General features: G+C 35.0%; 1 protein-coding gene across 1 annotated transcript in view; it reads left to right on the top strand.

Moving 5' to 3' along the window:
- Positions 1–27,712, top strand: part of LOC117402508 (vacuolar protein sorting-associated protein VTA1 homolog) — a 46,084-nt gene that overhangs the window by 6,238 nt on the left and 12,134 nt on the right. The window contains exons 2-5 of the mRNA XM_034003725.3: positions 10,059–10,153; positions 22,060–22,187; positions 23,265–23,340; positions 25,871–25,982. Of these exons, the coding sequence (XP_033859616.1) occupies positions 10,059–10,153; positions 22,060–22,187; positions 23,265–23,340; positions 25,871–25,982 (411 nt within the window). The remainder of the gene's footprint in view (positions 1–10,058; positions 10,154–22,059; positions 22,188–23,264; positions 23,341–25,870; positions 25,983–27,712) is intronic.

Raw genomic sequence — 27,712 nt, 5'->3', positions numbered from 1 at the left:
TTTAAATGTAAAAAGTGTTGAGCGGTTGTTTACAACAAAATGTCACTAAATCAGTAATGGTCAAGCAGGCCTGCAGCTCTGATTTAAATACACAATACTTGCGTTGGTTTCCCTGCAGCTCTTTGTTATTAAACCTTAATGTTATTAAACTTAGAGCCTAAAAAAAGGGACATGCGGTCTAAGTATTTGGCTGTAAAGAACATTGAAGTCCAGGTACTGTACAATTTCTGAAGGACCAGATACACCCCAATACCCTAACACTGTAGGTTTCGGAGTATAACGTTCACCCAGTTATGTATTGATGACAATGATGAAGAAGGGTGCGTGGAATGCATCGAGGTGTCATTATTATTATTATTATTATTATTATTATTACTTATTTCTTAGCAGACGCCCTTATCCAGGGCGACTTACAATCGTAAGCAAATACATTTGCTTACGATCTTATCTATGGTTTGTGCAACAAACATGGCAGCGTATTCAGATGCCACATGCATAGTTTTGTACCCGCGTGTATGTTGCCAGAGCACAGCAGAGATGAAAGTAGGTGGAGACGTCATTAAAACTTGTATGATATTGAAATAAAACCTTGTATTTAATCAGTGAGACCGTATAAGGATTACTGTAACCAATGACATGAAGTAAACAAATGTATTTTTGCTAATACCATAGGGATTGTAATTTGTTCTGTTGCTGAGATTAAGGTTCATCCATTTTGTTCCAAACTATAGGTATTTAAATTAACCCGTGTTCATATCTGCATTTCTTAGAGCTGTCAAAGTGGAAAATAATTCATATTACTGTACACAGAATGTAAAAGGAACTTCATTCTAGTGCAGAGTGGGTGAACCATTGCTTTCAGAAATATTCTGTTGGAGATGTTAAGATTCTTGGTATCTGTTAAATGACCTTGAGAGAAGTTGTGTTTTATATGGTAGCAATGAATGATTCGCGCAAAATATTGTGACATCCAGTAATTAAATGCAAGCTATTAGTTTACAATATTTTTATGCATCCCCTGAAAGGAGTTTTTTGCCCTTTTTAAAATATATCTCTGGTATTTTACTTGGTTTGAAATGCGATAACAAAATTAACAGTATACAGCTCCATTTAACCAGATTTCTATTTTTCATGAAATACTAAATAAAAAATAAAAAATTCACGTTCAACCAAAAGTCACATTTAATGTTACTGGTACCTGAAGCCATGCAGGGAGAGAGATGACAAAGGTAGGGAGGCGTTGCATTCAAGTTGCATTCAATTTAAATCTAGCCTTACTATTAATTTCAAATATATAAGCTAAATATTTTTCTAACATATTTTACTGAACAAAATCTAAAAATCAAAGTGATTCATAGTGTGTTGCAGACTTACAACACAATCTGCTTTTTCTTGCGCTGAGGCAGAGTTAGTGGCCTTTTATACACTGCTTGTTGCTAGGTGAAGTATGCCAAGGAATGTAGTGTTAGGAACCGATACCAGGGTCACTAATAGTGTGCATTGTTTATAGAAGCGTCTAATACCACAAACTCATTTCAGGAATGACAAAAAATGTGTGGACTGCATCGGAGCGCGTTCCACACCGGTGTGTGGCTAAATCAGAAAATTACAGTACAGATTAAGCAAGTGTCAGTTCCAAAGCATTTCGACGTGTTTCTTCTTCCCATGGCCATTTACAGTATCCAGATTCTGTAGCATTTGTATCGTTCTTAACAAAGACTGCACCTCATCTGTCCCAAACGCATTGTGCTGGTAGCCAAAATGGTTTTCCTTAATTGTAGTTGATTGCGACAGTTACTTTCATGATTATGTAGTCTGAATGGTTTTAGTGTTGCTTTGCTTTGAAAGAGGAAAATCTGAAACCGAGAAGCAGCAGTATTATTGCCAAGACCACATTACAAAAGCCATCATTGTAGAAGGATACTCTCTGGTCTCCTGTTGATGGGGTAAAATCAAGTGCAGAAAGAAAAAGAAAAAAAGTACCACTGTTTGGCAGTTCATCATAAAATGATGTTATGCATATTCTTGCGGTTAATCCACATTTAGAACAATTACTTATTACGTCAAGTTTAAAAAAAATAAAATAAAAAGTGATCCACTTTTTTTCTGAAGAATAAAAGGGTGTGGTGATAGTAAATCAGGTAATTTTATCTGGTATCCTGGGAAAACTTTTAATCCACTGATCAAAAACTATTTCAAGTGTTTTGATAAACTGTCTGAAATACACTGTTTGTTTTGGCAAAAGTCCTAAGTTTCTGGAAAGCTTTCCCAAAAAAGCCATTACCCCCTGCATTTAAGTATAAACTTATGTAGTTTGGAATCTCAACACAATATGTCAGTTATAAGTGGTACACTTCTGACACTGTCCTGGTTGACCTGTTTTTAGGTATATGGAATGTAACTATAAATATGTGTGACATTAGGATTAACATTTGTAAGTGCTTAAGGGAAGATGTTGTATTGTAGAACCCAGAAATGTATATTGTAGGTCCCAGAAATGTGTATTAACCATAGCAACGGTAACCTTGATACCTTAGTGATGTGTTCAATGTGAAATTCCAGTTTCCACCTCATTTTCCCTAAAGATATGTTTTCATAAGCAAGAACATGTGTGCTTGTTTACTGTAAATACCCCACAAAACACACACCTTTTATTTTTTTTTCAAGCGTACAGGAGATTGATCAAATCAGCAAGAATTTGAAATTATCTGCAGTGTATATATATGAGGGGTGCACTGAAAGATTTCCTTGGCCGATACCAATAACAACAGATAGTGCTGGTAAGCTATTGTAAACTACTAGAACATGACATAGGACTTAAAACTGTTTTATAATTATAAATGTTAAATGAACAGAAATTGTTTACTTGTATTTATGACGAAAACGAACAGGTATTTTTTACCTGTTGCATTTACTTCAGAAAATGAATACAAAGAATAACGTAGTATTATATTGTGTGCTTGACAGCAATTTATACATTTGTTTTACAACAGTCACACAATAACATTTGCATTTGTACTAGTAAAAACACTTCTGTAGAAAGATATATAATGTGACATTAACTTTGAAAGCCACTTGCTGTCAAACATTGCGTAAATAACTTCTACCTATACAGTACAGTAGAAAAGAAAAATGTAGCCTCACGCAATGTCAACTACAAAAACTTTTGTTAAATTCTTATTGTAAGCATACACTGCTAAAAAAAAAAAAAAAAAATGACATTGCAAAATTCAATCAAATTTGAATTTGTTACTTAACAAAAGATGGCACACTAATCAATTTCTGCTTCAAAATGCCACCGAATACAACCGCAACCAATGCAGATTAAGCAAGATAAACAAAAATGACAAAAGGCAATTTTGAAGTACATTGTGTAATAATAATAATAACAACAACAACAACTTAAACCATCAATCATGGGGTTTCTATGCAGGGCTATTTACACGTGAAATGTCGATGCATTTAAAGTATAAAGTAGGACAGTCAGACAAACAAAAATGCTACTCAACAGATATATCGTTCTCCAAAAAAGCAGATGCATTGATTCATCAATGTTATGATAGGGTAACAAAAAAACCAGTAATACATGTGGAGCTGTGGATTATTGTGTAACATTGCAAGTAACACTTTAAAAAACTATTCTGCATATTACATTGATTACATCAGTTTATGCATCTACAGTAGTAATTAAATATATTTATTTGTATTTTTTTTTTTACCTCCTTTGCATTGATTTGTACCTGTTGGGGGTCAAAGCAAAATCCAAAAAGTTTTTTTAAATCCATAACCAGTCAGAGTAACAACCAATCAAGAGAATAAAAACAAATTTTAAAAAAGTTTAGTAACAAGAGTGTTGTCCATTGCTTATATTTGAATTGTGTTAAGGAACATGATAGTGCCCACATTTTGTTTTAATTAAGCAGTGACTGGCAATTGCTCACACTACGGATCCACAGCGAAGCCACCAGACCTATAGTGCCGGAGGACAACCCAGATTTTGAATGGCTCCACTGCAGACCCACAGGCGCCCTATCAGCCACAGGGGTCGCTGGTGCGCGGTGAACCGTGGATTCCCCTGCCACCCTAAGCACTCCCTACCCTGGCGGCGATTGGCCAATTGTGCGCTGCCCCCCTGGGAACTCCCGGTCATGGTCAGCTGTGGCATAGCCTGGATTCGAACCTGCGCTCTCCAGGCTGTATTCCATATTCCATAGTCCAATAATCCTATTTTAGCCTGTGAGAGGGATGGCTTTGTGGTGATGTCAGGCCAGCAGCAGGAAGAAAAGCAAACAAGCAAGTACTGCGGAGCAAAGGTGCTGCGGCGCCGTTTATTTAAACAAAAAGAAAATATTTTAACAAAAAAAATCACTTTGCTCATAGAGCGAAAGTAAAAGTTCAAACAAAACAAATCACGAACACAAAACAAAATAGCCAATGCAGGTCAGGCTGGGCAAATGCTGTCACTGATCCTGTATGATTTTTATGATTTTTTTAAAACGTACTTTCTCCTCTCGCTCTCCCGTACTCTCCTCTGTACACCCACGCCGAGTGCAGCGAGCTGCAGGCTTTCATGCAGGTGACTATCTCCCGATTAGCAATAAATTAAACAATTAATTAATAGTAAGATGGCCACCTTCTGCAGAAGGTTTTTAATTGTGGATGGGGCTTCCCATCCACACTACCAAACAAAAGCTATGGCTTCTCGCCATCGTATTTAATAAAACAATAACAAAATGCATGGCTTTCGCCCTCATTTAAAAATACACAAATACAATAAATAAATCCTAATACAAAATAAGAAACTGCACAGGGGCGGAGGGGGAACCCGTTCTGAAAATAAACAAATACATTTGTTTTTAAGTAACAAAACTAAACTAAACAAATACATTTATGGCAGGGCTTTGCCCTGCCCCCTTTTCATGTGCAGGACTTCTTGGTTCTTTTTTTTTGCGTCTTTTTGATGATGTCGGACAGGGTCCGACATTGGACTGGATAGGAATAATTGCAATGTCGGACCAGGTCCGACATAGGACCGCAAAGGGTTAAATGCAAGTTATTTAATCATCAGTAAAATCTGGAAAAAAAAAAAAAAAAACAGAACAAATATGTTACTCTGCCGTTTTTTATGGAAATCAGAAGAAAAAAACACATACATAAAGCAAAGAAAGTTCACTTACTTTTTAAAAACTGAACAGCACTGACTTTTTTAAATATACATAAAACGTAACAATTCTTAAACTAAATTAAATACAGTTGTGGCCAAAACATATGATTCTATTTAATCACATTAGTAATAATAACATTTGCCTAGCAGAATAAGATTTTAGTGGTGCACTGGGATTAACATTATAATTAGTACATTTTACAAAAACAGTGTTTTACAAATGTGTACTAGGCTTGGAGCATTTTTGTACAGATGTACAGGGTATTTTTAGAAACATTTCTTCACCAAAATGTTGTAATTTTAAAACGTATCCATCAAGACAGCACGTAGAAATAGTTTGGAAACAGTGACAGGCAACCCTGAATGGCTGATTAACTAGCTGCAACATAGGGAGAACAAGCAAGGTCTTAATTGTTTTTTCTCTGACCTTTCACATAGGGGTAACTGAACAAAGCTTTGCTTTGAACTTGCGACCAAATCGAAATCTTACCTTGTTTCGTTCTTCAGCCACTGTTTGTCTATCTGTGGTTGTTGTCACGCTATTTGTATACTTCTCACTATACAAATAACGTGTATGCGCTACTCTAGTGAAAATTCTGCAAGAGCACATTCCGTGATTTTTTTTCTGTGATCGGGTAAACCTGAAGTGACTAGTTATATATTGGTAGAGGTGGTAAAAATCCAAACGTACAACTTTTCTCTTTCAAAATAGATAGCTATTTTATTTAGCAAATAGAGTGAACGTGTGGGGCTGATCTTAACCCCAGGAGAACCCCCTCAACACCTGCCAATGGGGCACCGGTTGGTTGGTTTGTTTTTATGATAAATAACGTTTTGTTCACAGTGTTCTGTGGCACAAATCCGTAGCAAGAAGGTCTTTACATATGCATAAAGTGAAGTTTTGTGGAGATTCACCAAACAAACAAAAATATTATGAAATTCCTACTATTCTATACGTTGTAAAACAAAGACAGCAATCTGTTTGTATTCTATGTAACACATCCCAACATTACCAAGCTCATAGTTTTGAAGACTGAGCCATATCTGTTCACCGGACTGTTTTAAAAGGAAAAACTAAATGAGTCTTGCATCTTGCCGTGGTACACAACCTTGTTCTGTGTATAATTATTCATAAGTAAATTAAGTCAGAGACAGCACAAACACTCACCCATGATCTGATGCGTCAGTCTTGAATAGTGTTTATGGTAAAGTAAAAAAATAGATTTGCAGAACGACATTGGTAGTAATACAAGGTAAGTGGTGACCTGCGCATAATAACATGGATTATAATTATTATAATAATGAAGACGGAGATTATGTATGCATAATAATAATAATAATAATAATAATAATAATAATAATAATAATAATAATAATGTTGCACTTTAAAATATTTAACGTTAATAAACAAAAAGGATCAAAGAAGGAATTTGTAAAGAAACACAATTGAGATTGCACTAAATTGTATATATATAAATGTATAACAATAAAAAAATTTTTACTGGGCTTCAAATCGGACTACTACTACTAATGATACAGGATAGGACAAGGCCAGACAGTCCTACTGTGCTTTCAGGACGATTCAGTAGGATGGACTGGTCTGCAGTATCAAAGGCTGCATTTTTCAAAGTGGCCTGGTGTCAGTCTACAGCAAATTTACACATAGGCATAGGCACATCCAGCAGCTTAAAAGTTTATAGTGTTTACAATAGCTGTATTTTGTGGTCACATGACCAAAACCACAAAAACTTGGTACCAATGAAAAGTTCAGTCTGACCAAAAAAAACCCAATTTGTAGATGCATGACTGTCTTAATAATAATAGTACTGTATTACTTTGAATAAGTGCCACACTTGAATAAGCACCACCCTCAGATATCAGATTTGTAATAGACGCCGCCCTTGAATAAATGTCGTTCTCAGTAATGAAAAATGTAGATTAGCTCCTCTTCAATATCGGGATGAGCATGGCGACGCCTGCCACCACATAGCCTTTTCTTTTTACCCTGTGAAAATGTCAGCTCTTCTTGTAGCTGAGGTACTTACTTTCTCCATTCCCTGATGCGACGCTCATCATCTCCCAAGTTCGATTGCCTTTCTCATCTGCGAGCTCAACAGCTTTGTTTAAAGCTTTGATCGCTGTCCTGATCAAGTTTTATCCTCAGGAATAAACTTCAATATAGGGATCCCTCAAATACCGTAAAAACCTCAATAAAAAAATGTCCCCTTTCAAAAACCGTAGTGCTTTCTAATTACCGCCACCCTTGAATAAGCACTGCAGCTGTTTTTAGCTATTTAAAATAAACTCTGTGGCATTAATTCATAGTAGTACGGTAATAATATATATATATATATTTTAAATGCATCTACTGTACTATATTTCATTGTGACACCAGCTGATGGAACACTGTATTTCATTAGTAATCTGTAAATACTTCTGTGTATTTGTTATCCTTCGTTACAGAAGTTTCTAATTTAGGTAATGATGTTACAGGACATCTAGTGTCATGCCACTTGTGAATTCAGTCTAAGAAAAATACTGTATGGTGAGGATGTCTCATTACAGAAAATGTCCTGTGGGAATTTCTCCCAACTTTCCTTTTAACAATGACTTAAATATAAGTGAGCAGTGGGTGGTAATGAGTGACACTGTGCTCATTAAAGTAGGGAACTCTTGGAACGGCATCTTCCCTGCGGAACTTTTCATTGTGTTTGTACAGTGCGATAACGTCTTGTTTTGTTTAGTTGAATGACAGATTAATAATTGACCCAGAGTGGTTTTTTTTTTTTTTTTTTTTTTTTTTTTTTTGTGCAGCAATGAATGCTAATTCTAGGGCTACTGTAAAATAGTCTCAGACCTGTTTGATTAAAGGTGTCTGCAATTACTGTAGATTTATGTTCAAACATTTTTTTTATATACAGTTAAGTTTATTAGGAATTGCTTATTAATGGAGCAAATACACGTGTTTGGATACAAGTAATGAAAGAAAACAGAAAATAATAATTGATAGTACTGCAAGTTTGATATAGTCTGTTTTTAAAACTACAGTAATGTACATTAAGCGCACACCCGTTAATTAGCCTACTGTGTGTTCGGGACATTTCAATTTGATGATACTAAACAGTGGTTGAGTTGTCAGTGATATTAAGCAACAGGGTTGATTTTTTTCTTGTTTGTTTATGTATGTAAAGTATTTGTTGCATTTTTTTTGCTAAGAAATATATGTAGTTAGTTACCTGGGAGATTAAGCCATTTGAGATAAAGGCACCTTTCACAAGAGGGTCCTGGACAAGGTGGCAGAAGCCCTTTACCCCCACCCCCCAAACAAAACCTGGCATTTCTGGCATAAAATTGAATTTCCAGCACAAATTCTTACTTTCGTCAGACTCTTTCTTTTATGCAGCTGCAGTTTTTTTTTTAATATCACCACCGCTTTCTCTGATGTCGCCATCCTGTTTCTGTCCCCTGGTTGCTGCTACATCTCTGTGTAGTTTTGCTACCTCTTTACACTTCTCGGCAACCGTAGATATCAATATCTTCTGTAACAAAAAAAATAAAATAAATAATAATAATAAAAATCTTTCAGGTTGGTAAGCATTCTTGATTATGTAGAGAGATTTAGTATACTCTCTGGTAATTTGTGCGCTTTGAAGTCATGGTATTCAGTAATCGAATCCATGTTAATGAAATGCTGCAACCTCACTACTCTCATGCTACTCCTCTGCTTCACACCCTCCACTGGCTACCGATCTGCTCACATTCAATTCAAGACCCTTGTTTTTGCATACTGCTCTCTTCACCGACTGGTCATGCCTTCCCTTCGCTCTCCATCCTCTCGTGCCTGCTCCTTCTCTTCCCTAGACCCTCTGTGGTGGAACCAGCTACCGGTGAACTTCAGGACTGCTCTCCCTCTTACTGCCTTCCGCCACCTCCTCAAGACCCACATATTTAGACTGCCCTTGTACAGTAGATCTCTTGATCTAGCCTGCCTTCTATGCACTGGACTTGCCTGACCTAAGCACCATGTTACTGGACACTCGGCAGATGCACTATGCTTGACCTATTGCACTGCTTTCATCATCGTCGATACAAATTGTCTTAATCATAAGTTGTTATCTCATATTGTTGTAACACCTGTAAGTCGCCTTGGATAAAGGTGTCTGCCAAATATAATAAGAATTCTTCCAATCTACCTCCCTCTCTCCCTTCCTTCCTTCCTTCCTTCCTATCTTCCTTCCTTCCTTCATATTGTAATCTAAGATTTAACACCTTCACGTAATGTAAAAAAAACAAAAAACAATTCGGTTTGATTTTCTTTTTAAATGTATTTTCTGCTGGAATACAAAGTTTTTCTTAAAAAAAAAAAAAACAAGATATGTACATCAGAAAAAAAAAGAAAATAATTTTAGTGTACATTTTGCATTCAAAATACAAGACGTTATATAAGTTAAGTATTGAGAAGTCTATCATATACTATAAGTATTTAAAACATATTTTTGGTTTTTGAGTGTATTTATGCTTGGTAAAAATGCGTGTCGATCAGCTTGTGAGGGGGAAGAAAGGTTGCTACAAATGAATAATATTTTAAATTATGGATTTACTTTACACTCTGTAATGGCTATTTATGCTGAAAAGAAAATTTGTCAGGGCATCTGTTAAACTGGTGGGGAAAGTAACAAAAACACACAGTACAGACATTGTAAGACTACTAGGACTAATGTACGTGCTTCCTTACCAATGAAAACCAACCCCCACCCCAAACCCCCCTAAGTTTTTTTTTTCTGTGTTAATGTTCTGTGTTTCTTTGAAGAGTACTGTATTTAAAAATGTTTTGCACCAAATGCAGTAACATAAAGTTTAATTTCTACATTTACTGTTCTATTTCAATTTGTAGGTCGTCTCTACGCCATGCAGACAGGAATGAAATTGGACAGTAAAACCCCTGAGTGCCGCAAGTTTCTCGTGAAATTAATGGATCAGTTGGAGACGGTAGGGCTGTGTTATGAAACTCATCCTTTGCTAAATGAAGTATATGAATTGTGTGCAATGTGGGCAGTTAGCCTAAACCAGGGGAAGGTAATTGCCTGCTGTGATGATTTTATGAGTTATTTAATGGAAGCTGAATTTATACTCCAAATGTGAAATGCTTTATAATTTTGTTTTGAGAACTAACTATTTTTTTATTTTTATTTTTTTTAAACAAGTGAAAACCCAAACGTAAAAGGTATAGGTGTTTCATTTAATGCACTGTAGAAAATAATCTCTCCATGAATACTACATTTTTAACATTTTGGCAATGACTAGCTTTCTGTACGCAGTAGTTGCTGTGTGTGCTGTAAAAGTCCTGACATTTGGTTATTTTAGGAGGTGGGGACGTATCAATCTCAATCCTGGGGCATGGTACTATTTTATAAACGCCTCATTTTCAACAGTGGAAACCTTGAATGATGTTACATTTTGTATTTTATTTTATTTTTTATTTTCCATTGATTTACAATTCGGTACTGCACAAAGAGTAATATATGTATTCATACTTTGAACATCTACACTATTTTTTGCACCTTTAATAGCACTGTTTTCTGTGCATGAAGGAGTATTTGTTTTCATCCCTGTGACCTGTACAGTACTGAACTGTACAGCAGCAAAATGTCAGGGATCAACATCTGGTTAAATGACAACAACACAAACATATTGCAAACAGCAGGAGGTGTTTGTAAAACCCAAGTTCAGTTAATCAAGGTTTCGTCTTGAATGTGTAAAAAACACATTATTTATTTTTACGTTTTCCCTGTTATTATTTTGTGTTTTTCCATGTATCAATAAAAAATGCCTTGTTGTCATCTACTTCCAAGACTCTGTTGAAAGCAGTTTGAAACAGGAACAGTAAGTTTCCATTGGCAGGGGACCAAGAACAAACCAGTTTTATTTGGTCAGTTCATCAAGCTTAAATGGTGGAAGTTGCTTAATGTGTTGAATGTAAAAATAAACATTAGAGGCAGGCACTGCCACTTCTACAACTGCTAATAACTCCTTAAAGCATTTCAGCTTGCAACTTCATATTTTCAGTGTCATGGAAATCCTCGATCAAAATCAAACAGTACCATTCACTTTGACCTGACCTGTGATGGCTGCCATATTGGGATTTGTAACTTTTTTTAGATTTCCAGATGATTAATACCTAATGCTTTGAGATACTGGCTTTTTATACTTTGATATTCTGTATACAGTTATATATTAGAAAACATTTGAGGTATTAACTTCATATTTGCATATGTCTTGGTGACAATGTGATTGACATTGACCTCTGACCTAATATGGGTGTTTGTTCTGTATAGAGACGGTACACTTTGAATTATTGTGTTAATGGTTGCTACACAGATTATTTTTCTTATTTTTTTTTTTTTTAACTTTCATTACCTGTGTTGTCCCTAAAAAAATAAAAAAAATGTAAATATGGTCTTCATAGCTGACACGTTGTTGGTATGATTCTCTCAGTAAAGTTAAATTACAGATGGAGTCCAATGAAAATTAACTGTAAATTTTGTTGGTAGGCGAATGGATTCTGTACAATTACAGATTAATTACCCATGACTAATTTCATTGCTGGTAAGAAACTAAGGTCCTTGGTACTATAATATAGTTGCACATTTAATATTGATTCCTTTGTATAATCAATGGTGATTCCAAGTTTTGTTTTTGGTTGATTTATCAAACTTTTTAATTAGTCCATAACTGAGATCTGCCAAACATGATTTAATTGTTCTCTTGAAGCGGGTGTTCTTACTTTATCTGTCTATTTTTATTTTATTTGTATGTAGAATTTGCATATAGTAGTTATTTTTCTTTTCTTAATGTTACACCTCTTTGAGCAGATAAAGGATTGCAAGACAGCAAGCAGAGCCTATAGGAAAATTAACTTTTAAAGAAAATAACATAATGTCCTGTCCTCTGGGTTTCTTTAGAACATGGTATAATTTATAATTAGAGGACAATGAACCATAAAATGACAATAGATACAGCATATGACTGGCTTTACACATCCCACATAAAATAAATAAATAAATAAATAACCTGCCGACCTTTCTTACATGGCTTTTTTTTATTTAACAGTGTATCACTCTGCATTTATTTATTTATGTCTGCATATACAGTATAGGGTGGTTATACCATTTATTTTGCATTGCTAGATACTTTATATATAAAAAAAATCATGCAGATGTCAAACTTCTTGGACAACAACATATTCTCACATAATCCTATGCAATGTTGGAAAAAAGCATACTTTCTGTAAACGATGCAGGACTGATTTTAACATGGGAGCAAGAATGATGTTTGCGGTAAGCACAAGTGTTAATTAATAACATTAATAACATGTTTCATTTTCAAATGAAAAATGGAGATCAAGAAAGTTACAAATGCAGAGACCTTTATATGTTGTGACTAGTTAAGCAAATCTGCAGTGGACATGTTCCCAGACTCTCACATTGCAAAGTATTCTGCAGAAAAGTCTAACAGTCACTCAAATAGTGAAAGGCATTTCTATTATAATTTCAGCATCAACATTGCTTTGGAAATTCAGATTGACTGATAACATGATGTTTATATAAAGCAATAGTGTAAAGACAGTTGACAATGAAATGTTCCTTAGTGATCCGCCACATATGTGCAGTGTAATGAATAAAGATGCAATACCACGTTGTTGTGTATTTTAGGTTTTTTTAATGTTTTTTTTATGATGGACTTATTGAATATAGAGGTTTTTTTCTTGTTTTAAAGTAGGTGCCATAGTTCACCCTTTAGATTTGTTGTGTGATGAAAGTCAACTGTGTATGTATGTTTTGCTGCCGTGCAAAGTCAACTAGAGTGGACCTGTTTACAAAGTATGGCTGCTGCCAAATCAGCCACCTGACCAAAAGAGAATTTCATTGTGAAGCATGTCATGTTTGTTTTTCTGTTTTGATAGTTTTCCTTTTTAAAAGCAATTAGAAGGAGCACCATATCACAGTCTATCGTTCTAGTAAGTAATAAAGTGGAATAGTTTTATGCCTTTGTCTTATGTAGGTATTCACTTCACTTCAGGCCACTAAGATTTCAGTTTACAAAAGCTCCCTTATTTTGAAAACATTGACAGGTATGCACATAAATGCACTTGAAATTTGCAATCCATGTAGTTTGGTCACATTGCAGCCCGTGGTACCACAGTAGCCTTGCTATGCGGGCCTCTGCTCTGTAAACTTTGGGCACCCCTAGTGTTGAGTATTCAAGATTTTCCAGTTAAAAATCACTCTCAATTAATCATATCTCATTTATTTCCTTTCCTAATTATTATTATTATTATTTATTTCTTAGCAGACGCCCTTATCCAGGGCAACTTACAATTGTTACAAGATATCACATTATACAGATATCACATTATTTTTTTTTTTTTTTTTACATACAACTACCCATTTATACAATTGGGTTTTTACTGGAGCAATCTAGGTAAAGTACCTTGCTCAAGGGTACAACAGCAGTGTCCCCCACTGGGGATTGAACCCACAACCCTCTGGTCAAGAGTCCAGAGCCCTAACCACTACTCCACACTGCTGTGTTAATAATCTAACACGGTATGATTTTAAAATAAGACAACAGGCTTCTTCAAAACGTTGTTACCATAAATAGACACACATTAAGATGCTCTTGCAAATTCGCATTTTTGCATCATCAACTTACAAAACTGGATAATAACTCCTTGTAGAGTGCAGATAGGGCCATGGTTACTATGGAACACATATTGACCTCTCCTATAGGTCAAATGTAAAACTGGCTTATAACTCCTGAGAGAGTGCACATAGGGTCATGGTTACTATGTAATAATGGCATTCTGCACTATTTGCTAAAGTGTTTGTGACTGGTACTGGCAGCCGTAAAGTTGCTGGCAACTCATTATTATTATTATTATTATTATTATTATTATTATTATTATTATTATTATTATTATTATTATTATTATATATTTTTTTTTTAAAGATGAGCACTTTATATCATGATTGCTGTGCAGGCATACTTTGTGATAGAAAGCGGGTCATGATATAAACCGTGTTTGCATATGACAGCACATTACGAGTGTGAAAAAAAAGAAGAAAACTAACAGTGAATTAAATAGCAGTGTTTTAATACTGTGCATATAGTTTACTACAGGACAAATACATTTTGTAACATTAACTGGAACGAAACAGTTTGTGTCATTATCTAAAACAGGCATGAATTGCCGACTGATGAGAGCTATCTATTAGCTCTTGGTGTTTTTTTTTTTTTGTTTTTTTTTTTGTGCATTTGTATAAGACCGACTTAACATTTTGTGACATTGGTGTTTTGTAACTAAACTGTATCCCGTTAAGACCGCCCACGCAGCATTTGTCAGGCTGCACAAAATGTCAGTTTATATCAGCCGACATGATAATTGGTTGTTACTTGCATTAGACATTTAATTATATCCTGTGGTTACTTAGTAAAGCCCGGCAATGCAGCATTTGACAGGCTGCACAAAATGTGACAAGCGGATTTATGAGATGATATTAAGAGAGGTAATTTCTCAAAGAACTTATGGTGCATGGTGAGTGGTTTCATGATAATAAACAGGTTATGATATTAAGCGAGGTGATATAAAATGGGTTAATCTGTATTTAATGTAACAAATCCTCTCTTTCGTACACATTTGCACGCTAGAAGTCCTCACCACTCACGGCAGTGCTTCACTCACGCAAGATATTTTTAGGCAAAAAAAGGAAGTAGGAAGCACTTGCACAGTGCTTTATTTTTTAAACTTAAAACTACAGTATATAAAACAAGTACAGAATTATTATTATTTTTAAATTGACTTTTTGACGCACCATAATAGAAACTAAATTCAGATTTTTGTATGGTGGAGGTTTGCTGCAGCGGTTTTTCATGATACCCATACTATAGTCCTAATTTTGTATGCTGTATAATATTTGATGGTACTCCATTATTCTTGAATAAAATCATCAGAAAGGACTGTGATATTCCTTAGTTTTTTGTATACGCTTATTTTTACTTGGTAGGTACTCTACATACGGAAACTTTTAGTTTTTATAGTGAAGCTATTGATCTCCATTCTATGTTTTTCTTACATATTCAATTACAAGGAAAACTTGTTTTTATTTTAACTGGCTTGTCCCTACTGTACTTTCAACATTTGTTGTAATACCAGCCAAAAAAACTAAAAAAATACAGCTGTCTGGTTTTATTGCACTAAGATCCTGCTGTTCAGTTCAAAGTGCAAACTTGACCCTTTAGAGTTAAGGGATTCTGGCAGTACATAATGCTACCCCATCAGGTAGGATTCACAAGATTTTAACTGTGCAAAGTACAGAGTTACACCCAACCAGCTTTATAGTTATGTTCTGTTTGAAGTAAAGCAAGAAACAATACTGTCCGTATGGAATGCTTTCTGTTACAGGAGAGAGAATATACAGACATCCAGGAACCAATTAGGAATGGCTCGGGATTATCTAAATACCTTAGCCAAGGTTTTACTGTAGTCCCAGCAACATTAATAAAATGACACAGTAACACGATCAAGTACCTTGTGTATACATTGACAAAACTGACAAAAGATATAACAAGGTTAAAATGGTCTGTGCCAATTTCTCTCCCCTGTCACCCCTAAAATCAGAAAGTATCTAGAACACTACCCGCAGGCAAAAAAGCTTACTGTTCATTACTCTGATCATTCGGTAAAAGAGTACTCACCACCTCACCTCTGCTCCACCTGTGACAGTTGCACCATTATGTCTTGAAAAATGCAAGTGTTTACTTTGTATTTGTATCAATATTGTCTGTTGTGCCAGCTACAGTGTTGTTTTTATTTTTTTTATAAAACATCACATCTTTATGTTCTAACTGTGCTTATTTTGATCTAGTTTTGAGTTTTATGTAAATTTCATTTTTTTCGTGGCTTTTGCTTTTTATATACTGTATGAAGTTTACTTTCCAAAATTCGTAGGCTTTTTTTTCTGTCGCAATATTAACTTGACAGTACTTGCACACTTCAATTGTGCCTTCTTTCCTTTACTATCCTCCACAACTAAATGCTTATGGTCATGGGCATATTCTTCTGTGGTTTCTGTGTGTTTAGGCATTTTTTACATTTCGCCACAATTTGCAGTTCTGTTTTAAATTCTAGGAGCGTGTAAATACAATCGAACTGTAATATAGCTTTAAATCTCGCGAGCAAGAACAACCCTCCACTTAAAGTAATTGTAATGTTGTTTTAAATCTCACACGCGTGGTACAATCCTCCAATAGAAATGTAGGAATTTTCCGCCACTCAGTAGTATTCAGAACGAATCACTGTGAGATACAAGTCAGGAAGGAGGGACGTTGCCGAACTGCACTGGGGAGGTTTTTTCTGTTTTTGTAGGTTACTGTTTGTGATTTTTTTTATTATTAATTTAATTAATTAATTGATTTAATTAAATTAATTAAATTAATTAAATAAACTTTATTTATTTATTTATTTATTTATTTTCACAGGGAAAGGGGTCAAATCAGCGAATTGAGTAACCATACAGTGTTACAGGGGGGGGGGGGGTTGGCTCTTGATTTATATATATATATATATATATATATATATATATATATATATATATATATATATATATATATATATATATATAATGTTCTGCCAACTTTATAAGTCTACCAGGCATTGACATAAATAAACAGTTAAAAGCCTTCATTTAGGTACTGTAAATTTGCCAGGTTGTATCTGTGCCCATTTCATGAAGCATATAGTTGTGAGCCCCCAGTGTACAGATGATTAAATTGGGGTTTCAAAATGTTCCCACCATGTATTTCCAGTAATGAATCATTGTTTGTTTTGATTGGAAATAAAAAGTGCTGTTTAACAGGCAGCTGATAAATGGTTTAATTCGGGATAGGATTTGATCTAAATAAGTTCTTTGTACCCTTGTGTGCTAAAGTCATGCATAAAGTAATGCATACTGAGGATAATATACCCTTTGCCTAATATCCTCTTCACCTAATATCCCCTTCGCCTAATGCAAAATTAAATTAAATTAAATTGAAAAGTACATGTACAGTACATTGGTTACAACATTTAAAGAATAATTTATTTCCTCAATGTGATATTAATAATGTTCTCAGCAATATCAATTTGATTCTTGGTTTTACACTGTAGTTTTAGGGAAGAGTAGTTAAAACGTTCTTAATGTAGCCAAATATATCTGTATTTGTTGCTCTCTCAAACCCTCTTTCCAGCCATTTATAGAGCGAGTTTATCATTTATTCTGTGAAAGTGCTGTCGTAAATATATCTAGTGTGCTCCAAAAGTAAGATTCAGAGATGTGCAAGAGCAGTTTTGAAACTTTTTTAAATAAATCCCCATCAAGGTAACTTGTTGTTTGTTTATTTTTATTTTCAGTCATATGCCCAGTTTTGTCACAGCAATTGCTACTGTCCAACAAGTATTTGCGTGAAAAACTTACCAGCACCAGTGCAAAATAAATACATTAATACAAACATTAGTAGGCTTGCTACTTTTCGATATTAATTGGTAAAGCTTGTTAAACATCAAATTCCCAAAAAAATGAGTTCGACTGAAATAAATTTATATACGATAAACGTCAGTAAAACCTCTCGCTAGTTTTTATTTTCTTACAAAAAATAATAACTTAAGTCCTCTCGAGTTTCTGTAGTTTTTATACTTGCTGTCTGTCCCGTCTCCGTTCCGCTCTGAAGGGCTGGGGGTCACTGTCAGTCATCTCAGTGGTCCGTTAGTACTGTAGTTTCACCCTGTTCTGACAGATCTCATTGACTGAAGCAGTGCTAGAATGCTTTCATTTGTTTAATTGACTGTCAATCATCAAGACCTGCACCGACTGTGCACTTTCATTTGCCAGCTACAGCACCTGTCATTCAAAGCGCCTACTTTGAAATTTAGCGGGTTAAGGTGTACGTAAGCTTTTGCTTTTAGGTATACGGTGACAGTTACTGGTTTGATTTGAAAATAGGGCGCAAGAGGAAAACAATGAATATTGTGCAGAATACCCTGCCCGACGGCTGAAGTCTCCGCGGCAGGATGAAGCTGGCCCGTCTGCCTTGCCTTCCAATGATTTCTATGCAAGTTAGTTCTGTTCAGCTATCTAATGTTTTGTGCTGTGCATATTATTTTTACTCCAATTTATGCTATAAAAGTCTGTTTAATACACTTTTATATGCTGTGTTTTCTACGGTTTATTTGAGGCAATGTTTTAAATTTCTGTAGGATCTTTATCTTTACAAGGTATACAATAGCTGCTGTGACCAAATGTTGTTTCAGTTAGAATGTTGGTAACCATGGTTTTGTTGCATGTTGAATATGATAAAGGGGTTTTGCTAAATGAGACGTTTTTCAACGGCATAAAGATTGATTTCACCCATTCTCTGCTTGAATTGAAAAATAGATTTAAAAAAAACCCAGTCAATTCTTTGAAAAATAAACATCGATATTAATTATCGATTTGGCAAAAAAATAAAAATCAAATAGTAGCAAGCCTACACATTAGTATTGGAGTGTTTTTTTTTTTGTTGTTGTTGTTTATTTTTTTACTTGGTGTTATTGATGCTACCTTTTGTCAGAACATGTTAAAAAGTTGGATGGAAAAAGGGTTTAATAAAGACTAAAGTCCAGTCACAGTGCCGGATGTATTTATGTTGGTCTCTTGGTCATGTTTGTTTGTTTGTTTGTTTGTTTGTTTGTGGGCACCATGGAGGAAAAACTAACCCTTTCGTTCCAGTAATAAAGCAGCTGCCACCACAGTGTCAAAGCCGTCTTATTTTTATTTGTTATAACCTCCCCCCCCCCTTACCAAGTCTGATGTATTCAACTACTGTATTCCCGAGAGAAATTTAATGAACGTATGCATTTATGCTGGCTCAATCCAATGATGGCAGGTGCTGATTAACTAAGTGGTTTTATATTTAAGATATTTCCTAATTCTCTAGCTGAAAAGGTTTAGTCATTAGAAAAGTGTGAGGAATGTGTCTGATCCCCCGCTTGTAACATCTCGATATATTAATCTGTGCAACTTTTTGAATAGTCCAAAGTTTTTGCATTCATTTGTTACTGCTAAACACAAATACTGCAGTGTGTCCTGTATTGGTTTTCTACATTTCATTAAACAGGAAACAGTGGTTCTATTCAGGAGCTTCCAATACACCTGTTGAAATGTAACCAGTATTATTTGCTTAACTGATTTTACAAGGAAACCTGATGCGTTCTGGTAGACTGTAACATCTTTGAAAGAGTCCTTTTCTTATACTGTTATTTTACTGAAGCACCTTTATGGAATCCAGCCATTTTAAGCCATTAGACAGAATATGTGATCCCCATTAAAGTGTTAAGAGTTAGAAGTCCCTTATGAGAAGTGACACGTCTAGATGGACTGTACTGGAGGAGACCAAACATTGCACAAAAAAAAAATTCTCTAGCCTACAGTAAAAGTATATTACGCTGCTCTCTACCACCTCCTAAACCAAAATGATGAATGCTTTCTAAATGCATGCACATGTTGAATAGGCAAATATTCTTCAAAGAGAAGTCCATAAACATATGCACCCTCACAGATCCGAGTGGAGTAATTTAGTTCAGCATCTGTTGGCTGTTTGCCTTCATGTGGTGACCATACAGCTTACAGTATGTCTTGCTTAACCTTTAGACTGCCACACAAAGAGAATGCTATATAAACACACAAGATCAAATTGTTAATATAATCTAGGGGTAAACACCCTGTTACAGTGATATCATACATGTAGGATAAATATCGTACATGTATTTCGTACAGGAAATCGGAAAGCTGTAGCAACTGAGGAGTTTCAGTGCGGTTGTTATCAGATAAAAAAAGCACCGCTGTCAAATCCCGATTTTTATGACAAGACCTATTGACAAAGACATTGAAAATGGAGTGTCACACTTGTTAAATAATCAAATAAATTGGAACAAGAAAGATAACTCTGTGATAATAGGGTTTTGCATTTTGCCTACTGATATTTAAAACTAGAAATATCACAGTCAGCATTATTTTATTATTTTGTTTTTCTTTAATTTGCTCTTGGGTACTTTCTTAATGTCATATATATATATATATATTGCTGTCACATTTTCTGGATAAAAACCCCACTGTTGAAGGATCATTGGTCAGGCTTTGAATCTGAAGGAAAATGAAGACCAAAGAGCATTCTACAGAAGTTAGAGATAAAGTAATACAAATGCATAGATTAGGGAAAGGGTACAAAATAATATCCAAGTGTTTGGATATCCCAGTGAGCACAGTTGGATCAATAATCAGGAAGTGGAAGCTGCATCACACCACCCAGACACTGCCAAGAAAAGGCCATCCCTCAAAACTCAGCGCTCAGACAAGAAGGAGACTTGTGAGAGAAGCCACAGAGAGGCCAACAATCACTTTGAAGGAGCTACAGAGTTCAGTGGCTGGGAGTGGAGTAATGGTGCACCAGTCAACCATATCAAGAGCTCTGCATAACACTGGCCTGTATGGGAAGGTGGCAAGAAATAAGCCGTTACTCAAAAAGTACCATCTGAAAGCACGTCTGGAGTTTGCCATAAAGCATGAGAGTGACCCAGCTGCGATGTGGGAAAAGGTTTTGTGGTCAGATGAGACCAAGATGGAGCTTTTTGGCCAAAACTCAAAGCGCTATGTGTGGCGCAAACCTAACACTGCCCATGCCTCAAGACACACCATCCCTACAGTGAAGTATGGTGGTGGCAGCATCATGCTGTGGGGATGCTTCTCATCAGCAGGGACTGGGCATCTTGTTAAAATTGAAGGAAGAATGGATGGAGCAAAATACAGGGAAATACTGCAAGAGAACCTGCTTCAGTCCGCTAAAAAACTGAAGCTTGGGAGGAAATTCACCTTTCAGCAGGACAGTGATCCCAAGCACAAGGCCAAAGCAACAGTGGATTGGCTCAAGAACGAAAAGGTGAATGTCCTACAGTGGCACGGTCAAAGTCCTGATCTCAATCCCATTGAGAATCTGTGGCACTATTTGAAAATTGCGGTCCACAAGCGTCGTCCAACCAACCTGAACAACCTGGAGAAAATCTGCCAAGAAGAATGGGCCAAAATCACTCTGACACTGTGTGCAAAGCTGGTACATACTTACCCCAAAAGACTTAAAGCTGTTATTGCAGCGAAAGGTGGCTCTACCAAATATTAATGTGTGGTGGTTGAATACTTATGCAAGCAAGATATTTCAGTTTTTTATTTTTCTTAAATATTTCCCAACATAAAACCAGTGTCACCTTTACAATAATTGATTTTGAGTTTCAGTGTTTTAAAATAAAATATCAAACGGAACGAAATTTCAATGTACCATTTGTAATTCAGTAATATGAGAGAATTGGTCAGGGGTCTGAATACTTTTGCAAGGCACTGTATAATATATATATATATATATATATATATATATATATATATATATATATATATATATATATATATATATATATATAATTAATTAATTACCAAAAAAACCAAAAAACTGTTAAAATAGTTCTGATTTAAGATTGAAGCCACAAAAGTCACGAAATTCCATACCACTCATTACAGCTGCATCCATATTAGGCTTTTAGACTAGATATTGAGATGTGATTGGTACGGTAGCATTCAATGATAAGGGGAGCAGTGGAAATGGCAGAGGTAACATAATTCATTTTAAAACCTAGCAGCAACACCTTTTAACAAGGAAAAGGTCCACCAAACAATGATAAGGGGGATCAGTGAGAGTCCATTTTCAGTTAGCCTACATATTCACCTTGTTTCCTACAGTTTGTTTTCTAATTATTTCCCTCCTGATTTTTGTTTCAGATGAAGAAAGAGTTGGGTGACAATGAGTCGATTTCTCAGGAGCTGGTTGGCCATGCTCACATTGAAAATTATGCTTTAAAAATGTTCCTCTACGCAGATAATGAAGATCGCTCAGGACGGTTTCACAAGTAAGATTACAACATTTATAAAACAAATACCTGCTAGCACAGAACCTGGTTTGAATAGGAGTTATGTGTCACATTTTTGTTTTTTTCTTTGTAAATTCTTCCCTGCTGAAACAGTTTATGACCTTTAAACCCCGAACTAGTGCAGTTTATTTTCAAAAACTTTTCCTGATGGCTTCCAACCTATTTACAAATCAACAGTATTAAAAATGAGATTGCAATTTTTTTTTTTTTTTTTTAATATCTTGGTTTTTTAGCTCTGTTCGGAGTCCCTGTGTAGTTTTGTAGTTTGTATCTAGATTTTTGTAAAGATACAGCTCTGTATGAGAGGAGGCTGCTGCTTTTGTGAATTGTGCTTACACTATAGATAAAAAGCTGAATACAAACGGGAACACAGAGGACCTGTGTCAAACTGGGGAAATTAAATGGGGTCCCCTGAGGGGTCAGTGTTCAGACTCTTGTTCTTAATCTATGTAAATAGCCTGAAGGACAAAATATGAGCTTGTTAAATTTGCTGACCCTGCAATACTGAGGATAGTAATTGACACATACAATGTAAAGGAAAAAAAGAAGACAATTCAAAGAGATTTGGCTCTGCTATGACATAATGGCAAAGAAATGTAATATCAGCAAATATACCAAGAGAAGTAAAAATAAATAAATAAATATGATTTGAGTTAACTTTTTACACAACTTTTTGACATACTATTCCGAAAGTATCACCACCTGGTCCCAATTATGCATTTATATACGGAAGGCTATTGGGGTTTTAAGGCAATAAAGGTTCATAAATGTCAGCATTGTATTTTTAAGGCATGCAAAACTATAGCCACTTACAGTAGTTTTCAGTCTTGCAATGTTTCCTTGTAAATATCAGGATGTGGCTCAGTTATTTATTTATTTGAAACCTTTGGTTGTACGTGAAAGACACTAAGAATGTATTACATTGTATTTTAATGTATTGTCATCGTCAGCAGTTAAAACATCTTCCACTTTAAGACACAAAGTAATTTATTGTAAACTAATGGATTTTGTACTTTTACTGTCTTGTTCTATTTAATTATTACATTTTCCATTTAGGAACATGATTAAGTCATTCTACACGGCAAGTCTCCTGTTAGATGTCCTGTCTGTGTTTGGAGAGCTCTCTGAAGAGGTAAGCGGGGTCATAACGATTTGCAAGTGCATGTTTCATGCCACCACTATTCTGAAGGTCTAAACGTTTTTTTAAATCAATCCAACAAGTCATTCCCAAGCTACATGAATGTAACATAAAAATAGTGTTTGCACAGTGAGCTCAAACCCATAATGAATTAAGTACATGGTAAGTGTGTAATGTGCCACCCATAAACAATAAACAGAAGTTACAGATAACTAATGATTATATTTTGCATTAACCTGACCACAGAGCAATTATTTTACTATTTGATCCGAGTGTATTTCAAGGGATTTTGGACTAGTTCTGTTTCAAAATGATAGCATACCCCTGTTTTGCATCAAGTTTAGAATAGAACGTAATGTAAAACTTTTTATTAAAACAACCTGCAGCTATGATTGTGCAGAAAGATGATACACAACATCTTGCAGTTTGATTAGGTACACAAAAAGCTGTGGTCTATGCTTTTTCTAACTAGGGTTCAAAGGGCTTTGGACACCTTGTTTTGTTTTGAACCCATGCTTAGTAAATTTACAGCAAAAGAAAGAATAAAGAAACCTAAATGCAGTTGTCATGTCTTTTTTCAATGAAAAATTATTACTGAGTACTTTTATATTGAAACTTTTGGAATGGTGTAGAGTCTTGACAAGTGTTCTCTAAAGGCCAAGCTTCAGGGAAATGTATTAGAAGTTTATCTTGCTGATCGGAGAAGTACCGGGTCCAATACAGGTCAGAATGGAGAGGGGAGTTAAGATGGAGAGATATCACTGTGTTTACTTGACTTGTGCAGTTGTCAATTCTTTCTGTATTCCTTGCAAAGTAAAATGATCAAATATTCATCGATCAATCTTTCATTGCTTTTGGTTAAAATCTGATTTAAAACAATGTTGTGAGACGTGTGCAGACTGTGACGTACACACCATATGGCCTTTTTATAACAATTAAAAGTAGTCTATTACAACCAAAGCTTGCTAAGGGTGTTTAAAAAAAGAAACACAAGGCGGATATCACAACAGTAAAAGAACTAAAAACATTTCTTTAAAAAAATGTGTAAGAAAACCTATATTTTTTAGTACACCGGTGTCCCCTGTAACGAAGTAACAAATTCTAAATGGTTTAAGCTTTTTTGTATTGCTTATTTATCAAATTCCACATCTATCTACATTATCTTATTTGTAAAAAAAGGAGTATTGTATGTCTTTTAATATTTTAGAATGCAGATATAAAGCAACATATTAATTTAGTTTAGTTTCAGTTCATGTTTGAGGGGTTCAGTTCATGTTTGGGGGGGGAGGGGGGGGGTATAAATTACTTAAAAACACTGCTAGTAAAATATACTTTTCAGGAGCTCCAGTATCCATATTTAAAAGAATACATTTGTTTCTTTTATATGTTCTTGTAAGGCAAGAGGTGACCAGTGTCAGAACACAAACAATGTTCCATTGAGCACCTCTCTGGAGGGAGAAGCATTTTCTTGCTGTACAAAGCTCATTTGGGTTTTAACACTGTGCCTTCATACTGTAACACTAGTGTAGCACAATGAGCCCATAGAATCTTCCCCGATTACATTGATATTTAAAAGACCTTCATGATGAATGACTGGAAATTAGATTGGTTGCAGAAAGAGAACTTTCAGCACTTGGCTTTCAAGAGTTTCATTTTTTTTTCTCAATCAGAAATTAGTTGGTTTATAATTAAAACACTCTGCCAGAAATGATACAAGCTTTCAGCAAGCATTAATTTTGATTCCTATGAGGACTGTACAGTAAAGGTAGCATTCCTCAAACCTTTACTCGTAATCCCTCATACCGTTGAACACTGTGGATTGTGTAACACTGGCTTTTTTCTCATGCTCTAAAACTCCTCAGCTGTGGGTGTAACAGCATTAGGAAAACATACCTGATTATATTTCCTATTCAGAGACGCCTTGAATCTAAATTTGTAAAGAACTGAGCTTTAGAATTGATGTGAGTTCACATACAGTACTAAACGTTACACGGAAATCTAAAAATGCTGTCATAGTATTTTTAGAGGTGGTAATGGCATGTTTATCTCTGGGGTCACAAGTTTGAACTAAATGTACTTAAATTTGTATAATTTTAAAACTGTTCACTATCCGTTGTACAAAAGACAACTAAGGCAAAGGCAACAGGATACAGTTTTTGATGAGTGTTTCATAGTTCATTATTATTGTGAAATGTAAGACAAGCCTTTTTCTTTTTTTTTTTTTTTTTTTTTTAAACATATAATTACTTAAACATAAACTATATTGTTTAAAGACCATGGACCAGTTATGTTATAGTGTGTATTTGTAATATGTTAATACATCCTTTAAACCTTTATTTGTTAAATAAAGCATTATTAAGCCAGTCATCATGTGTTATAGATGGTTTCATGTCACTACCATCATATTCTAAAATAAACATGAAAGTTTATAACAGACACACATTCACTTATTTAACGACTGAATTTAATTTAGTGTGATGGTTAAGCACATTACCTAACATGATATTTTTCTTCTCCTATTCAGAACTTCCAGCACAGGAAGTATGCTAAATGGAAGGCAACATACATCCACAACTGTCTGAAGAATGGAGAGGTGCCGCAGTCAGGGCCAATTGGAATGGAAGGGGAAGAATATGGTGAGAGCTGGTATTTGGAATAAGTGGTACAAACAAACCATGGCTTCCGTTATCAAAATACATTTTGTTGTGAATTTCTCAAGTGGCATTGAAACCTGTTTCCTTGCTGGATAACCTTGTACATTCCTGGTAGATTAGAGGCTTTCCCATCCATACACGCATATTTTAATATTTTGAGGGTGGTTTAAGAAAACCTGGTCCCATTTCCATAACCATTACCATGAATGAATATAAGAAATATCTGTTGGGTGTACTCTTTTCGAATTGACCTTGGACAGGACACTCCTCAAGGCCAAATCTCTGTTGCTTTTTTAGGTCTACATCAGCACCAAGCTATTATAACAAATAACTTGAGTTATCTTTCCAGGGGAGTAGGAAATTATTTGGGATTAAAAACTTTACACAAAGACTTATTTTTATAATGTAGTTTTAACTACTGTCATTTTACACGCAGAACAGCTGGGCATTTATTCTGCTATACACCCATTTTTTGGGCCATTTTCCATTACATATTACAAAGAAAAAACAAAACAAAACTATGGCTTGAATTCAAAATTACATCATAACATGTCGTTATCCCAAGTGATATTTCAGATTCCCGGGGATATTTGCAAATAGTCTTTCCCTTAGTACCTCACCATCAGGACCTGATTTACAGTATATTACAACCTTATCTTGCATGTAATCCTGTGTTTTATTGTTATGTCTGCTGTATCAATACAGCTATATTATTATTATTATTATTATTATTATTATTATTATTATTATTATTATTATTATTATTATTATTATTATTTATTTTAACAGCGATGGTATATGATATTTTATCTTAGCATGATCCAGCTATTGTAAAAATATATATTTTTAGGCTACCAGATATTGTTTATCGCTCAGTTATAGAGTAATATATTAAGATGTTTTACGCATAAAAGATTGAATATTAGATAAAGGGGCATTCAGAACAGAATAGGAGCTGACACCCTGGGATCCCTCAAGAAGCTGGTTGATGAGATTCTGGGATCAATAAGCTACTAACAACCAAACGAGCAAGATGGGCCGAATGGCCTCCCCTCGTTTGTAAACTTTCTTATGTGTACTGTACTTGTAGCCAAGTGTTTCTGAAATAAACTTTTTTTTTTAGATCCACCAGTAACATGATTTAGTTGATCACCATGACCTATGTCCACTGTATGCACAGGTAAAAATGTTTAACATACAGACAGGCGGATGTGCAATGGGGGGGGTCCTGCAAGTCGCCAATGATTTGCAGGGCCAACTAAAACGGATTTGGTGTTGAGACACTGGAGAACCAAAAAGAACATGTAGAAGTGTTCTTCGTTGGCCTTTGGCTTGTTTGATTAAGAAGCTGTTATTTAAATAATACATCTGTCTTTTGTTTTTAAACATTAAATCCCTACTCCCTACATACAAAATCAGCCTACTCCTAAAGATGCTGTAGAAAAGCTGTGTCATAATTCCTGCTTTGTTCATGCCAGTAATAAAAGTGCCATTGTTTCAGACACATATTTGCTTGACTTTTCCATTTGCAAGTGGAGGAAGCTAATGAGCAAGGACAATGGAATCATTATGTGATGAAAAAATAATTTATGACACATTTGTAGTTAAAAATCCTTTCATAAAAAATTAGATACCTTTTCATAAAAAAACATTTTTTCACAAAGATCTGCATTTACACTTTAAAACAGAAAAAAGGCTTACATACCAGTAAA

Source organism: Acipenser ruthenus, chromosome 5, assembly GCF_902713425.1.
Source record: "Acipenser ruthenus chromosome 5, fAciRut3.2 maternal haplotype, whole genome shotgun sequence".
NCBI classification, from domain to species: domain Eukaryota; kingdom Metazoa; phylum Chordata; class Actinopteri; order Acipenseriformes; family Acipenseridae; genus Acipenser; species Acipenser ruthenus.
This window is presented reverse-complemented; position numbering and strand designations above follow the sequence as displayed.